This window comes from Setaria viridis, chromosome 6, assembly GCF_005286985.2.
Source record: "Setaria viridis chromosome 6, Setaria_viridis_v4.0, whole genome shotgun sequence".
NCBI lineage: Eukaryota > Viridiplantae > Streptophyta > Magnoliopsida > Poales > Poaceae > Setaria > Setaria viridis.
Genome location: NC_048268.2, coordinates 6,204,315 through 6,220,580, shown reverse-complemented (window position 1 = coordinate 6,220,580; position 16,266 = coordinate 6,204,315). Strand labels below are relative to the sequence as shown.

The 16,266-nt window shown below is 44.9% G+C and overlaps 3 protein-coding genes across 3 annotated transcripts; 1 reads left to right on the top strand and 2 right to left on the bottom strand.

Moving 5' to 3' along the window:
• Positions 1-660: 660 nt before the first annotated feature.
• Positions 661-2,451, bottom strand: LOC117862224 (U-box domain-containing protein 8). Its single transcript, XM_034745757.2, has one exon. The coding sequence runs from the start codon at positions 2,260-2,262 to the stop codon at positions 1,192-1,194; it is 1,071 nt and encodes a 356-aa protein (XP_034601648.1). The 5' UTR covers positions 2,263-2,451; the 3' UTR covers positions 661-1,191.
• A 948-nt stretch (positions 2,452-3,399) lies between these two features.
• Positions 3,400-5,479, top strand: LOC117862223 (LEAF RUST 10 DISEASE-RESISTANCE LOCUS RECEPTOR-LIKE PROTEIN KINASE-like 2.3). The gene is made up of 2 exons (XM_034745754.2): positions 3,400-3,845; positions 3,972-5,479. The coding sequence occupies exons 1-2, from the start codon at positions 3,803-3,805 to the stop codon at positions 5,231-5,233; spliced, it is 1,305 nt and encodes a 434-aa protein (XP_034601645.1). The 5' UTR covers positions 3,400-3,802; the 3' UTR covers positions 5,234-5,479.
• A 5,211-nt stretch (positions 5,480-10,690) lies between these two features.
• Positions 10,691-14,371, bottom strand: LOC117862142 ((E)-beta-caryophyllene synthase). Its single transcript, XM_034745658.2, has 7 exons — positions 14,050-14,371; positions 12,706-12,973; positions 12,148-12,514; positions 11,832-12,050; positions 11,595-11,730; positions 11,225-11,476; positions 10,691-11,044 (listed from the first exon to the last, which is right to left on the bottom strand). Exons 1-7 carry the CDS (start codon positions 14,167-14,169, stop codon positions 10,763-10,765), a joined length of 1,644 nt encoding a protein of 547 aa, XP_034601549.1. The 5' UTR covers positions 14,170-14,371; the 3' UTR covers positions 10,691-10,762.
• Positions 14,372-16,266: the final 1,895 nt, after the last annotated feature.

The following is a 16,266-nucleotide window of genomic DNA, read 5'->3' as shown; positions in this document are numbered from 1 at the left end:
CTTTGTCGCCGACTAATGGGACAAAAGCGTGTTTAGACCTCTCCATATTCAATTCGACGTAGAGATTGTAAGTTTGTTGACGTAGCAAAAACTAGACCATCTAAAAAACTAAGGTGTCCTTGTCAAACAAAACGATAATCAAAGGTGAGCGATAACCACTCAGCTTACCTCATGGACAAAAGTGACACAAGCAATCCGGAATGATTCACATGGCTTTGGCTGCAAGAGGCCCTTCTTAATCGTATAAAACGTTTCCACATAAGAGCACTCTGAAAGTTTATTGGGGACTGATACAGAATATCGTATAATTTATAGCACAAAGTTAGCCTATCTCAAATCTATGGCCCTGCTCAAATTTAAATAAGGAACATCAGTTGCACAATCTGCTGAGTAATTTAAGCTCTAGGATGATGCAAGAGATACTGAGGGTCCTACATGAGTTTCATCAGGATCTCTATTGGCTATAATATATGCCCAGCAGTAAGCTCACCCTGGTTTTTGAATTCCAACATGGAAAACTTAGGACAAATCACAAGCTTTCAATGCACTACATGAAAATAATATTAGCATCAAATGTCAAACCTAATATAGCAGATAGCTGATGAAGTGCATATCAAGTTAACAAGCACAGAAAATTTTCTGAGCAGACAGGAAGTCACAGACTCTATATACTTCTGGGGAATTTCATTTCTTATAAAAAGTCACAAGGAGATGATAGGCGATACACACAATCCAATTCTCCTCATGTAACAATGTAAAACTATGGAACACAGCAAAGGAAGAAGGAAAAAAAAACTAGTAGCGACCACACTCGATCAACCCACTTCAAGTATATGTTCACTGTCACTAGATCATCAGATGTACCATATACTTGAGATTTGTGAACAACATTTCAGATTTGCTGATCTGGTGATTCTCCGAAACACGGAAGCAGTTCAAGCTGATAAGTCCAGGAACCATGTTCTTTTTTTTTTGTTCTAACCATATGAACAGAAACTAAATTCTACTGATCTGTCCCCCTTTCGGCACTGCTACAACATGAAAACAGAAGGGGAAATGAACAGAACGAGAGAAGAAGATGAAAAGGTTCACCTTTGCTGTTTCTACCTCTGTACAGTGAGGCCAACACCCAATCGAGCAGGTGCCAAATCAAAATCATGACAAATTTCATCTCCGGACAGCCCCCAATCTTCACGCTGTCTCGAGCGTCCGGGCCAATTCGAGCGCGTTCTTGGCGATCTTGCAGTTGTCGTCGTTCACCAGGGTCTCACAGAGCTGGAAAGCTCCCAGCTTTATTGCTTCCAATGCCAATTCGTTGCTCTCCGAGCAAATCCAGTTGAGGACGAGCAAGGCCTGCTCGATTGCCCGGGAGTTGCCGCTTCCGGCGACGCCGGAGAGCACGGCAACGATGCCGGGGATCTTGCACAGCTCCTGGCGCCCCTCGCGGCACTTGGCGAGGAGGCCGAGCACCTCGACGGCGCGGGCGGAGCCGGCGGCGGCTAAGGTGGCGAGCGCGGGCGCCGCGCCCTCGCGCACCGCGCGGCGGCGGTTCTCCGGCAGCTTGCAGAGCTCGTACAGGGCCGTGGCCGCCTCGCGGCGCTCCCGCGGGCCTCCGCGGCGGAGGAGCCCCACCAGCTCCGGGATGACCAAGGGGTGCGCCCCGATGGTGCATTTGTTGACGTCGACGGTGGCGAGGCTGGTGAGCGCCGTGGCCGCGAGCGCGGCGACGGCGCCGCCGCGGCGCACCGCGGAGGAGAGCGCGTCGACGGCGCCGTCCGCCACGAGCCCGACGCGCGTGTCGTCGCCGTCCAGGGTGAGGAGCAGAAGCGCCCGAGCCGCCGCCTCGTCCCCGGCCGCCGCGTGCCGCAGCAGCACCGCCGCGTTGCCGGACTCCAGTACCTCCCTCCGCCCGGCGGCGCCGGACTTGGCCAGCCTCAGCAGCGTCGGCACGGGCGACGAGGGCTGGACCGCTGCCGCAGACGCCGCCGCTTCTTGCCTCCCCTGCGCACCCCCTTCCGATGGGACGGGGGCGGCCACCGCTGAAGGCGCGACGGTGGCTATGAGGCGGCGCAGCGCGTGGTTGGGGATGAGCGGCGGGGAGGGCGGCAGCGGGAGGTTGGTGACGGGGCAGGTGAGGTGCCCCCCGTCGAGCCAGCGCTGGATGCTGCGGCGCTCGAAGGTGTGGCCGGAGGGGAGGATGACGGGGTCCGTCATGACCTCCAGCGTGATGGGGCACCGGAAGTCGTCCGGCCACGCCTCCATTCCTGGTGGCAGGATCCGCGGCGCCGGCGCGTTCACGCGGAAGGGGAAGAGTGGAATGGGAAGCGTGTGGGACTCTGGTCTGGAGGGAGACGAAGCCGAAGAAGAAGAGGAGGTCAGGAGGGGTTGGGAGCGAGTGGGGAAAGTCCGGCACTTCCGGTGGACGGGAACGGGCTACCGTGGGAGCGAGTGAGGAGACCACCCGGTGGGTTTAAGTGCGTCTCACACACTATGCAAGTTTCGCGCGCGATGGCTTTTGCGCGTGGCATCCTTCCACATTTTTGGTAATATGTTTATCTTAGTCATAAAGGATCTGAGGTCCTCAAATAGTGATGAATAGATATGTTTATCTATTTTCCTTTTAAAGTTGATCAGGATATACTTATTAGCGCCAAACCGATAAGTTTAAGTGTCATGAACACATTGTGCACGTTTCGTATGCAATAGCTTTTACATGTGTGGTGTCCTATCGTATTATTCGTCAATATGTCCATCCGTTTTTATTTTAGAGCTAGCTAGAAAGTAGCTTCCGACGTATTCATTAGCGTCAGCTGATATTTTTAATTGGTTTTCTTTTTAAAGTAGGCTAGGCAGCTTCGGACATACTACTCATTAGCGTAGAGCCAATATATTCATGGGCTTTCTTTTTAAAGTTGGTTAGGAAATTTCGGCATAATCCTTGGCGCTGAACCAATATATTTATCCGTGTTATTTCTAAAGTTGGCTACGGAGCTTGTAACATACTAGTCTATTTTATTTTTAAAAATTGTCTAGGAAGCTTGGCATATTCGAGCGCCGAGCCAATATGTTCATCTATTTTGAAATAATCTGATTTCACAGTTCTAAACGACACATATAAATTGCACCATAAAAAAGACCGGTCGAAAAAACTTATCTCTTTTACTATGGTTACAAAGATTGTGCTATGCTATCTAGTAGTATCTGGTTATGAATGTTGGTAAAATAAATCATGTATATTTTGGTAACTATTATATGGAGGATTAGTGCCTTTCTAATGAAAAGATATGGTTGAAATAGTCGACGTGGACCACAATTAATGTTAGCGCTGTTGACAAGGATATATGCTCCTCGTGCCAAAATGGGATGGACAGTTGTCGCAACCTCAATGTTTGGAGGCATAGTGCCATCCTGTTTTTGTAGTATGTAATCAATGCTCAAATTTTGAAGTGGGAGCAGGGGATTTTACTATTTTGCTATTGTGCCATGATATGATGTGTGTTTTTTCATGTGTTTTGCATGGCATGGGAGTTAAAAAATAATATATGATTTGGAGGGCTAGTAGGATTTGGACTTGATGGGCATGGTGATGGCTTTTTGTTGGGTTTGAAATTATCATAGAAGAAAGTATGTCTATTAACCTACTAGTATTCATCAAACGAATATTCCACCTAGAAAATTCAATTGTTTTGTTCTTGAAGTCATTTTGTTTGACTTTGTGGTTTCTAGAACAAGTGTGAAAAGGTTGATCAACTTTGTTCAGGGAGTCATCTCATTGCCTGCTAGCCAAGTTCAGCAATCGGATATGGCGTCGGAAACAAGAGGTGGAGACATCGCAATAGCCATCGGTAAGCGGGTAGATTTACTTCATCCATGGATTGTTCATGCATGCTTGATCAGTAGAGTTTAATTTCGCAGAGAAATTAACAACTTATTTGTTGACTTGTTGGCACCATGGCCTCTGTAACTTTCAGTGTCCGTGATCATCGGCGGGATCGTGGTGATCGTGGTGTCGGTGCTCATCTACAAGTGCTGCAAGCTGCGCATGATGCGCAAGTACGGCGGCCTTCCGCCGCCGCCAGTCCTGCCTTTGGTGGAGACGAGGACGGCAGCGGCGTTGCCAACCAGCGGCAACGGCGGCACGGCTGCCATGGCTAGCGTCAAGCACAGCAGCACCAGCAGCAGCTATGGCGCCGTGGACGTCGTCAAGAACCGTCCACTGAGGTTCAGCTCGCTGCAGCTGCAGGAATTCACCGGCAACTACGCCGAGAAGCTCGGCGCCGGCGGCTTCGGCGTGGTGTACCGAGGCCAGATCCCGCTCCCGGATCACGACAGCCTTCCGGTGGCCGTGAAGGTCCTCGGCAGTGAGATGGGGCGGCGCGCCGAGGAGCAGTTCATGGCGGAGATCGGCACCATCGGGAGGACGTCGCACGTCAGCCTCGTCCGTCTCTACGGCTTCTGCTTCGACGCCGACCTCAAGGCCCTCGTCTACGAGTTCATGCCCAACGGCTCGCTCGACCGCCACCTCTTCTTCCACGACGCCGGCGGCGGCGACAAGCTCGGGTTCGACAAGCTCTACGACGTCGCCGTAGGCACGGCGAAGGCGATCCGGTACCTCCACGACGAGTGCGAGCGGCGGATCATCCACTACGACATCAAGCCCGGCAACGTCCTCCTCGACGAGGCCTTCCGTCCAAAGGTCGCCGACTTCGGGCTGGCGAGGCTGTGCGAGCGGGAGAGGACGCACATGACGATGACCGGTGGTGGGCGGGGCACGCCGGGGTACGCGGCGCCGGAGCTGTGGATGGCAGCGCCGGCGACGCACAAATGTGACGTGTACAGCTACGGGATGCTGCTGTTCGAGATCCTGGGAAGGCGGAGGAACTACGTCGACGGCGAATCGAAGGACGAGAGCGCCGACGAGCGCTGGTACCCGCAGTGGGCGTGGCGGCGGCTGGAGCGCGGGGAGACGGAGGTGCTGGCGGCGCGGGCGCTCGCCGGCGAGGCCGGCAAGGAGGGGAGGAAGAAAGTGGAGCGGATGTGCTCGGTGGCGCTGTGGTGCGTGCAGTACCGGCCGGAGGACAGGCCGTCGATGAGCGGCGTCGTGCGGATGCTGGAGGGCGACGAGGACGTCGCCGCGCCGGCGGTGAGCCCCTTCGCGCATCTCGACTCCGATCAGCTGGTGTCGCAGACTTTCACGGCGGGCACCACCACCACGTTCGGATCCGCCGCTTAGACTGCATTGATTATTAGGTTCTCCTCCATTCACCCTGTAAACATTTGCTCTTGTAGTTTTAGGCATTTGCCTTGTTTGGAAACCTCTTACCATCGATTGTATTGCTCTTGCTCCTACCAGCATCTATGGTTTAAAGGTGTCACTGTAAATGCAGTAATCGGACTATATTAGAAAATTTTCAAATACCATACGAACTTTTCTCAAAGTTCAAATAATATTTGATAGAAAAAGAGAGATGTTATTTCATATACAAACAATCGATGCTGGTGTTGGTGCGATCAGATCGCTAGCACGACGAACTTTTCCATCCATGGCTGTCCGGTAAATAAAATTTCACTTGCTTAAAGGTGGGAATTAGTAAGTATCGGTGTATTTCTTAGAAAAAATGGAGAAATTACCAGAAAGTCGAACCCCTGGCACTAACATTAGAATGAAGTGCACTTTACTTCAGTTTTTCTTCCGGCTTTTAGTTTGAAATTAACTTTAATTTCAATGTGATTTAGTCTTCCCAGCCGGTAAAAGACTATAGGATATACTCCAGGACTCCAGGTTGGGTAACAAGCTGCATCTTCTGCTTGTTCCATTCTAAGAAATTTCTAAGAACCACATAGATTAAGAGAAAGTAGAAGGGCAATGTCCCTACTCTGTTCAAAAGATAGGAGGAGTCCAGGATCTAGAGCCAGAGCCTAGTCAAACCGAACCAAAGAAGCACAAGCATACAAGCAGTGCAGCCAAGTAGGCAAGGAACATGCATGCATTCTCTGAGAAAATAACTAACTATTAGAGATATTGTTTCATGGGTTAGTTGAGTTGATTTGTTTTGACTAAGTGTAAAAATCGGTCCCTACTTTTGGACGTCAGATTAGCTAGTTACAGGCGTACAGCTATTACAAAATCGAGGTCGATCCAGGCTTTAAGACCAGGTGAAAGAAACTACAAATCACAATCTTCACCTGTCCACCAGACGTGGACTGAGCCCACTTCACATTAGCAATAACAAACTTGATGAGTGGTGCAATTGCAGTAGCAAGCCACAGGGAATTGAAGCTTCAGTAGCAGCCAGAGGAAACTTCTGAGGGTTCAGGACGGCCTTTCTTTAAGTAATCCTTTTGCTCGGTCTTACTCAAGGTCACTGTCTTCCTTCTTCTTTGGTCTTCATGTGAAACTACCTTTTTCTAAGGGCATCACTTTCCAAATATTTTGTAGTGCATCAAGTTCCAGATATAGCACTAGCCTCATTTTGAAAGGCATCCGCATCGACATGATGTTTGATGTTAACTGTACCGGGCCTCACACTTCATTGCGAGTTTGCCACCACATTATCACAATATCACAGCTATGTACACAATTGATGAAACCAACGCATGCATTTCTTAGGAGGTGTTTGATACTAGGTGCTAAACTTTAGCACAATTGATGAAACCAACGCATGCATTTCTTAGGAGGTGTTTGATACTAGGTGCTAAACTTTAGCAGTGTCATTAAGCTAATTATAAACATGCTAATTAGGAGGACTAAACATGAGCTAATTATAAAATTAATTGCAGAACCCTGTGCTAATTCGCGAGACGAATCTATTAAGCCTAATTAATCCATCATTAGCAAATGGTTACTGTAGCACCACATTATCAAATCATGGACTAATTAAGCTTAATAGATTAGTCTCGCAAATTAGACTCCATCTATGCAATTAGTTTTGTAATTAGCCTAGGTTTAATACTCCTAATTAGCATCTAAACATCCGATGTGATAGGTGCTAAACTTTAGGGGGTGTATCCAAACACCAGCTTATTACTCTAACTGCGCTCGTTAGCTTGTGCTCAATGTGGTCGCCACTGCCCAACCTGAAGGCTTTCTCCACATCTGACCTGTGAAAAAACTATATATAAGTAAATTCAAGTATTAGAACGTACCGGTTCTATTTAACGCTGATTTAAAATAGACCTAAATTTGAAAGTGAAATATGTAATAATAGGCCATTAGGTATGCAAATAGCAAAACAAGGCCTACTGTGACTTTCCATTAAATTGCAGAGAACCACACTTCAGCTCTTTCAGAAACTTACTTTTCCTGTAGAAGCACCATAGCCTAAATAATTATAGCTGAAAAGGAAAACAGACGAAACAACTTCAGTCACATGTAACACTTATCAATTGGAAAATGTCGGCAAGTATTGACAAGATTAACAAATGGGACATAGCAATACCACCAGCAACCATCTGATCAGCCTGATTTGAACAAAAACAACCAAACTGAACGAACAATAATTATCTGTCAACAATTTCTACAGACAATTTTAGTAATTGATTACAATATTGCAATACATCAGAATTCAATTTTTAACATCTAAGCTGTTGTCGCGCTTAGCTACACAAGTGCAACTTTTCCACGGTGAACTGTGACCAGCAACTGTTTACTTCTTAAATCTCGTTGATTAGTAGCTGGTTGGTCATTTACTTATCTGTATAATCACCATGTAAACTGAAAGAACCTGTAACTGATTCCCGTATGCACTCCTCAAATTCTTGACCAAGCCAGAGAGATGTCTACACAGCTTTCATAATTTCATATCTTTGGGGACAAAAAAGGTAAATAGTTATTGGATGATTCTTCCAGCTTGAATGATGAAATAATCCACTCTAAAAGACTAAATGCTACTAAACCCTCTTGCTTTAGCAAAGGCACCATATATATAGTCGCTTAATCATGCGGATTTCATGGTTCGTATGCAAACCTTATGTCATTTTGACGGCTTGGTCAACACTAACTCTCTAGTCTCTACCACCACCAAACCCTTACCTTATTTGATGTTCAATTTCTTTGATGACTTGGTCAATAATTCTGTACCCACCCGTCACCATCAAACCTCAACCTCCACTTGAACCTTGATAATGAGTTTTTCGCCGCGGCTAATTGTTACTAAAAGTTTATACAAGACTAAATTTAATACCTCTGCTTGAACCTTGGTAATAAGAAGATTAGACACCGTATTATAGTTTTAACGTCTCCAAGTGACGAGCAGAGGATACAAATCGCCTGCTGCCAATATAGGTAAGCCACCGGCTAGAGCTTCGCGCTTGGCTTGGCTTGGCTTGGCTTCACTATCCACAGCGCTAGCTCCAGACTTCCGGTGACCTCATCACGCGCGAACCAACGGCGGCTGACCGCGGGGTAGGGTCACCGCCCGTCAGCCAACCGTCGCCGGAATCCGGCGGGCGCATCGCCGCCCTACGCGTGGCGCGAGGAGCGTGCGGAACGGACGGCCCGAACCCGCGCGCCGCCCACCCACCGCGCCCTTATCCGTTTCCGCGTCACCGACGCGCGGGGCCCGCGGGATCCCGGCATTACTCCTAGCGGCAGCAGCAGCGGCGGGCGGCCTGCTATCCTTGACCGTTTCACCGCGCGGTGAAAGTGAAACCCGAGCGCGCGCGGAACGGAGACCGAGGCGTCGCTGTCCCAACGGCTACGAGGGGGCAAGGGGGATGGGGAAGGGAAGAGGGTCGTTGGTTTTGGTTGGTTACCGCGTGTACTTTGAATGACAGTTTGACTGCGTGGTGGGGCCCCGAAGACGGAAGCAGCCAGCAGGCCAGCCACTCAGTCAGTCAGTCAGTCAGTCAGACTGGGTCGGTCAGTCAGTAAGTTTGGATGGAGGCAGGGGCACCGTGCGTGTGCCGCCATTTTCCTTCAAATTCCTTCCAGATTTGCAATCCGCCCCATCATGTTCGTGTGCTGAGTACTACGTATTTTTTTTTCTGAACTTGATACGTAGTTGCTATGTTTTTTTTTTGAGAGGGCGTAGTTGATATGTATACTTATTGCTATTCGTCTGCTTTTGTTTCAGCCCGTTACGGCCATGGCCCATGGGCCATCTATCGATCTATATCTTTCGCCGAGAAAAAAAAAGAGAAAAGGATGGGTAACTCGTGCCGTTTCAAGCCCACAAGACGAAACTGACTGATCCGCATACCAGGCCCACGCTTGCGTGCGTGCGTGCATGCGGCCCTTATTCAAAGCTTCATGGGCCGGCCCAGTTTGACTGCGAGGTAGCAGCCAGTGAGTCAGTGTCGTCACAGTGAGCAGGCTTGCTCCTTCAATCTGTCACTCTGGATGGAGGTCTGCGCATGACGCCATTTTCCTTCAGATTTTTTTTTGCAAGTTTTGCATCTGCACCATCAATCCATAATATACGTAGTATGTGCACGTTTGCTTAATATCCTTTCCTGCCGACAAAAAAAGGAGGACAAATTTTGTGCCCATTATATTTTCTTTTTAGAACATGCTGCCGTTTCCATGCCAAAATTTGCTGCTGCTTCAGATGAAGAGTCAGCTTTCCAGGCCAGCCCATACATGTACCTTTACGCCCCCCATATCAACTGGTAACATTAAATGGGCCGGATGACACCATCATGGGCTGGCCTTCGTGGCACTCATTCGCTTTGTCGGGTTTGATTGATGTGAAATTGACAAGCTAAAAATGGCCTGATCTATTCTATTTATTAATGCCTTAGCTAAATCCTTGTTTACTTCCCTCCAAACTCCCAACTTTGACACTATGCAAAAAGAAGATTTCCATCACATCAAACTTGCGGTACATGCATGGAGTACTAAATGTAGACGAAATCAAAAACTAATTGCACAGTTTTGTTGTACTTTGCGAGACGAATCTTTTGAGCCTAATTAGTCAATATTTGGACAATAATTCACAAATACAAACGAAACGCTACAGTGTCACATTTATGGCAAAATGCTAATTTTGCAACTCCCAACTTGGGAAGTAAACAAGGCCTAATAATGGTGATGGTGCTGGTTTCATCGCTTGAGCAAAATTTAATGTGACGTCTTTGTAGTACCATTTTCCTTTATTTGGAATGAAAGTCTATGTCCTCTCCAGTTTAATAGTCTTTTTAATCAAACACTCTTTTTTTAAATCGTATTAGCGCGTAGAAATTGTATGCATGTATGTATGTATTTCCGAGGCAAACAAATTGGGATTTAATTGCAAACTTCTGTTTTATGAGGTAGAGGTACCAAATCATGTACAGGGTATCATAATTAACTACATCCATCTTTTTTCTGATCAGCTATCATGTACAGGTATCAGGCACCATCTTCAGGGGTTGTGGATGCTGTTTTTTTTTTGAATAATTACTTGTGGATGCTGTTCTCACGTGCATTACACACACATTTCTTATATCTCCACAAGTAAATTAGAGGCAGATATGAGATAACTCAACCGAAAACATTGTCCTCTTTATTTGAAATTTAGTATCACAATTCACAACTGCTTTTACTGCAAGATACTGTACAGTAGACAACAACATGACTCACTATACCATGCATAAGTTCGCATGCAGGAAAATGACTAGAGAGGACATATTAGGAGCCCAAATAAATACATGTAATAGGATAGTACAACACTACTGCACATATTATTTCTATAAACTGGGATTAAATATACCCTTGAGTACCTTGAGTCAATCCACATACGCCAAAAAGCCTCGCGCTTCTACTGATGCTGGATCAATAAGCTCACACGGAGTTCACATACATTGAAGCTATAACGTCCTTGAGGCTGAACGATAGGGTGAATGCATCTTCGCGCTTGTACATGAAATCCATTGTTCGTGCAAGGTCGACTGGTATCTCCAAAAGTGTCATGGGACGTTTCCGCTCTAGGCATTCCTCGATGATGTCCATCCATGCTTCTTCGATTATAACTCTAAGCTTTTCGTTGGCTTCCTCCATTGTCACCCCATATTGATTCATGCAAGTTTGCACCGTGGACACGACATGCTCTGAAGCTTGTTCCCGCTGCAAGAGGGATGACGGCAACAATGGGAATAGAGTTTTTTTTGAATGCAACAATGGGAATAGAGTTAGGAAATAAAAAGATGGAGAATGGCTGAATGACATAAATATATAATATCTCCACTACTGATGAAAAGATTTTACAACGTTTAAGAAGTTTATTTGTGGAGAGATTTGGTAAACCTCATGCGACATGATGTCATTGCCGACGCGCCCCACGATACAAGCACCCCTGATAATTTTTGGAAAGGTGAAAGCCCAATTGACATCCTCTCTAGTAGTCACATCTCCCAGTGAAATGAGCACAAGGTTTGTAATCTGCATGCATACACTGCTACCAATGGAAATTTGGAGGTGCTCTTCAACATTAGTTGGTACATAGTGTTCATCGCGCCATTTCACCTCAGCATGGTAGGATTTGGCAGTGTGGATAACCTAAATAGAAGATGTACAAGATGTTAAAATTAAATGAACTTGCCATGTGTTTCTTGCTTGTTTTTCTTTGACCAAGGTGTTAAAACGAACTTGTCACATCTCTTTTTGAGCAACCTACCAGTTCTTTGATCAATTCAGCATGCTTGTTTTTCTGAAATTTTAACTCTTCCTCCATCTTATTTGTACTGTTAAGTATGTTGATGAAGAGTGCCTTCAAGTGTGCTGGGAGCTGTTCTGTGATTTGTTCATCCCACCTGCCATCAGTTTTTCAAGCAGAGGTAGTTTTAGCAATGTGTAAACTTTGTTCATCCTAGCTATATGTTTAATCTGATTTCAAGAAGTGAGCTAGGCGAACCTTTCCATGGCTGTGGTGAAGATATTACTCTCTTTTGTGGTTCCATAGTTGTCATAAAGGTCATCGAACATGGTCGCATATATGGTGAACTTAGTCAGCATTATCCGTGAATATGAGTAATAAGGCTCATAAACCACTCCCATCATCCAAAAATGCAGCTCCACCATTCTGTCCCGTGTGAATCTCAGGTCCGTCCCTAATTGGAAATCCTTCCACCATCTATAAGTCAACGAGTAAATGTATATTATCAGCATAGTATTGTTGGTTGTAAGAAATTTCACTAACTTATTATTGCTATAGTGATGTGTCTCCTTACATTGTAAGTTCTTTCAACTCATCGCAGTAGATAGCTTGCAAGATGTTGTAGTCCATCTTTGCAAACTCCAGTATGGTCTCATCTCGCGTAGCCTTCTTCTCATATACTGAGATGTAGCGCCTTGCCTCCACTCTCTTGACCCGTCTGAACCGAGGTGTCTCCAATGTGCACTGCACTTCCTCTGCCAGCTCTGGCTCCAGTTTTTTCGTCATCAAAGATTGGAGGCAGATCTTGTTGAAAGTGATGATGTTGTCAAGTATCTCCTCCCCGTGAGTTCTCAGATGCGCAGCATTGTACAGCATCAGCAAGCAGGTGACATCATCGCTCGAAATGTTTCCTTGCTCATCCCTAAATTTCTGAAACACATCTGTATACGTATTTGAACATTCATTCATTCATTTGTTCATGTCAATGCAACTAAAGTTGTAGACTACTAGTCTACTACACATAATACCACTTTAAACAAATTAAAACATATCTAACAACAGCGTGTCAACAAAACAAATAAAAACTAGATAGCAAATTTCAAAGTATATAGCTTTTAACTTGCTGTCTTACCTGAAGAGACAGTGTGCCCTTGCTTCCTGAGCAAATAGAACCGCAAGGAGGTGATATAGAGGTCTTCAGAGCCTATATCATCCTTGTCATCGTAGACAGAACAAAGTAACTCATCGATCTCCTTCTTGTAGTGGTAGTCGACCCCAATCGTTTGCAGCGTGTCGACGAGCTCCATCTTCCGAGCCAGGTCGGAGGAGGCAATGGTGGCCAGTATGATCTGCCTCACCTCCTCCTCTTTTATCTGCGCCCTTTGCTTCAGTGACAAGAGCTGCATCAAATTGATAAATGAATGAATTAAGGCAAAACCTCTAGTGCACAAGCACCATTTGGTCCACCAATGGACAAGAAAGCCTATTTAAATCAACATAATATTTTTTTGGAAAATTTTCTAGCTGGAGTAAATGTTCTTGTGCACCCTTTAAAACTTAAAGCCCAAGTCACAGTGTATTAGAAGGAACAAGCAACAATAATAAGCAGCATCTGTCTTATTGTGTGGTGCTTTTCTCCATTACATTTATCATCTGTTAGAAAATTCTCTTTTTCGTTACTTTCACTATATTGGGCCTGAAATTCGATCTTTGGGTAAGCAGAGTAGTTTTATAAGCACATCATAAAGCAGTTTTTATCAAAAAGGTTTTGAAATGCACTACTACCTGCCGACCAAATACTATACGTGCACTGGATACCAATTGCCCCACAACAAGATGTAAAATGTCCCAACCTTGGTATTTAACTTGCATGGAAATAAAGTAAAAGACAAGCAAATGCGTTTTATGCAGTAGCATCTCATCAGTTGGTGCTTGTACCTAAGGAGTTTTTTTTTTACTCAGGTACATGGGTGTCAGTTAGTCTTTGGATTGATAGTCATTAGAGTACGTGTTCTTACATTCCATTTTTGGCCTTGTGTATCCTAGATATGCAATGGCTGGGAATGCTTTTCAAATACTGTTACCATCTCGATGTAAAAACTTCATAAATTAATAGACATCCGTTATCGAAGAAAGATGTTTTATATATGTGTGATTATTGATCAATCTCATGGTCCTTTTTACTGCAGCTGCGATGGAGCTAAATGGTTATACTTTTGTAGAAAATTGTCTTGTATGTGTTCCCACTATTCACAAGTGTAAATCATTTTTAGTTTTGTTCTATGTCAAATTTATCTAATTTATCGAAAAAACACACTAACACGTATAACATCAAATCTTTTGGCTAAGTTATTGCATTTATTTAGTATTGTGGATGCTCATCTATTTTTATTTAAATGTGATAAAAGTTAGAGAATTTTCACTTAGAATTAATAAAACTAAATTAGCCTATAGTACTTTAGAAGGAAGGGAGTACTTGTGATGGAGTGTATGGGACGTGATGGAGGAAAAAGTCGCCCCAAGGGCTGGGGGTGTATGACCGGCCCTTGCGCTGCGCCTGTGACACCTGGAGGATAGGATCGCCCGTGGTCGACATTCTGACTGCTGGATCGGGTTGTGATTGCTGGAGAGAGGCTGCAGGCTGGTGGCTTGGAGATGATGGCTGGGCTCCTGGCCTCTAATTATAGACTTGCAAACTTGGGGTGTGATTGCAAAACGTCATGCATCGTATGAGTGTAGCTATTCACTTCTTTGAATATTAATTGACTGCAGGATGTACTTGCATTATTATATCTGTGATGACCGATGAAGGGATTCAAATTGGACCTACCCAAGCAAAAAGGTTTCAAAGCTAATTTCTCACCAATGACTTTGCACGAAAAAAATATATAGGTCAAGGAGAAGGCATGAACTTAATGTACTCTCTCCGTCCCAGAATATAGCTATGTTTAGACTTTTTCAAAGTCAAATCTTTTTTCAATTTTGATTACGAATAGCGAGATAATCATAGAGACTAACAACATAAAAATAATCATACATATGTAACCTTTTCTACTTGAAATAAATTATTTTTAGATAGTTGGCCAAAGTTAAGAAAGTTTGATTTTGGAAAAATCTAAATATAGCTATACTCTGGGACAGAGGAAGTAATATATAGTTCTAACTATAATTAATGGCATGTTTGTTTTAGCTACAAACCGTGAAAAAGTTTTGTAGATTTTTAGAAACTGATTGTAATAAGCTGGACTGTAAAAGCTGAGGCTTACTGGCATCCTTATTAGATTTAGCTTTTTTTGTTTTGCAGGTTTATAGTATCCCCGCCTGTTGGGCGTTTTTCTTAGCCTTGTAGAGTAATGGATCTCAGTTGGCAATTTCTTACTTGCTTGATTCCAAATAGAGGACTGGTTGACATATATTTAGCCGCCTCTCTAACAAATGCAATCTATACATTGACTTGACTGACAAGTACTCAGCCGCCTCTAAGAAATATGATTTACTGACTTGACTAACAAGCACTCTAGAAATAACGTCCCAATCTACTCCTAACAAAGAGATCATCATCCCTAACAAAGTAAACCCGCACCTCATCTTGCTTCTGCTGTAGGCTCATTGGGCCATACGGCCGGCCGGCCAGCCGCCATGCGTGACATACGCGGAAGGCATTCTTAACAGTCGGCAGTATCACTTTCTCCTCATTGTCAAACCTGGAATAAAGATGCCGTACCAGCCAAAGTATTCGATCATGGGGCCGGGTGTACTCATTATACAAACAATTCCTGTTTGTACTTTGTAGCTAGATTCCTAGTACCATCAAGCTGTACGTACGTAATGAAACAGTTTAATGAATGGAAATAGCAAATGGCAGCAGGGTAGCTAAATAATAAAAGTTTGACCATATCCGTTACGTCGCTCTGATGGTCGATTATAAATCGCTAAATACAGTTTAATCGAAACGATTATGTTTGACTATTCATACACCATGTTCATAGTTCGGATCATGAAGATGAGCTCAGTGATTACGTTCACTGCAGCCACAATTCACCAAGGGGAGCCCTCTCCACTACGGCAACTACCAGCTTCTTGGGATAAAACAATAACTGCAATTTTTTCTTTTGAAAAGTTCGCGTGCACGAAGGGAATTTGAGGGGAAGATCGAATATTTACTAGATGACAGCTAAACGATATTGGTGGTATCCGATGGTGGTGGAGAGACAATCTATGAAGTTTAGACCATGTTGCTTGACAAAAGATGCAAGTGCCTACCTATCTGAAACTTTTAGTGCTTCAGTAATATAACCATTGCTGATGATGGCTTGCAATCCTGCATCAGGCCGGTACATGCCTAATTCTGTTGCTACATGGCTGAACTTTCACCAACCATCAACCAGACTAGGAGACAACACTAAGCCATCATGTGGGCATGCACGCATGGTGACAGCGGCTTTGTCTGTATCAATGGGAGGAATCGCTGGGAACCAAACAAATGCAGAGGGCCCGGAAGGTGAGCCTATTGCAGCATGCATAAGCAATGGAGATAAGGTAATCACCGAATGGAAATCGTGGAATGCATTTGTTGAAGATAAGGCGGCAATCACCCGATGGATACGGAGCAGCAACTCCGGCCAATTTTGCATATTTATTTTATTTATCTGAGGTAAGTTCGTCGGCACTCGCAAGCATTATCAAATTTAAT

What these genes read in the sequence shown, in the direction of transcription:
- LOC117862224 (XM_034745757.2), bottom strand. Translation starts at nt 2,262, where the DNA reads ATGGAGGCGTGGCCGGACGACTTCCGGTGCCCCATCACGCTGGAGGTC.
- LOC117862223 (XM_034745754.2), top strand. Translation starts at nt 3,803, where the DNA reads ATGGCGTCGGAAACAAGAGGTGGAGACATCGCAATAGCCATCG. An exon ending in AGACATCGCAATAGCCATCG is followed by an intron (nt 3,846 to 3,971) that starts GTAAGCGGGTAG and finishes TGTAACTTTCAG; the next exon opens with TGTCCGTGATCATCGGCGGG.
- LOC117862142 (XM_034745658.2), bottom strand. Translation starts at nt 14,169, where the DNA reads ATGTCGACCACGGGCGATCCTATCCTCCAGGTGTCACAGGCGCAGCGC. An exon ending in CTGAATTGATCAAAGAACTG is followed by an intron (nt 11,477 to 11,594) that starts GTAGGTTGCTCA and finishes TCTTCTATTTAG; the next exon opens with GTTATCCACACTGCCAAATC. An exon ending in ATGACATCATGTCGCATGAG is followed by an intron (nt 11,045 to 11,224) that starts GTTTACCAAATC and finishes TCCCTCTTGCAG; the next exon opens with CGGGAACAAGCTTCAGAGCA.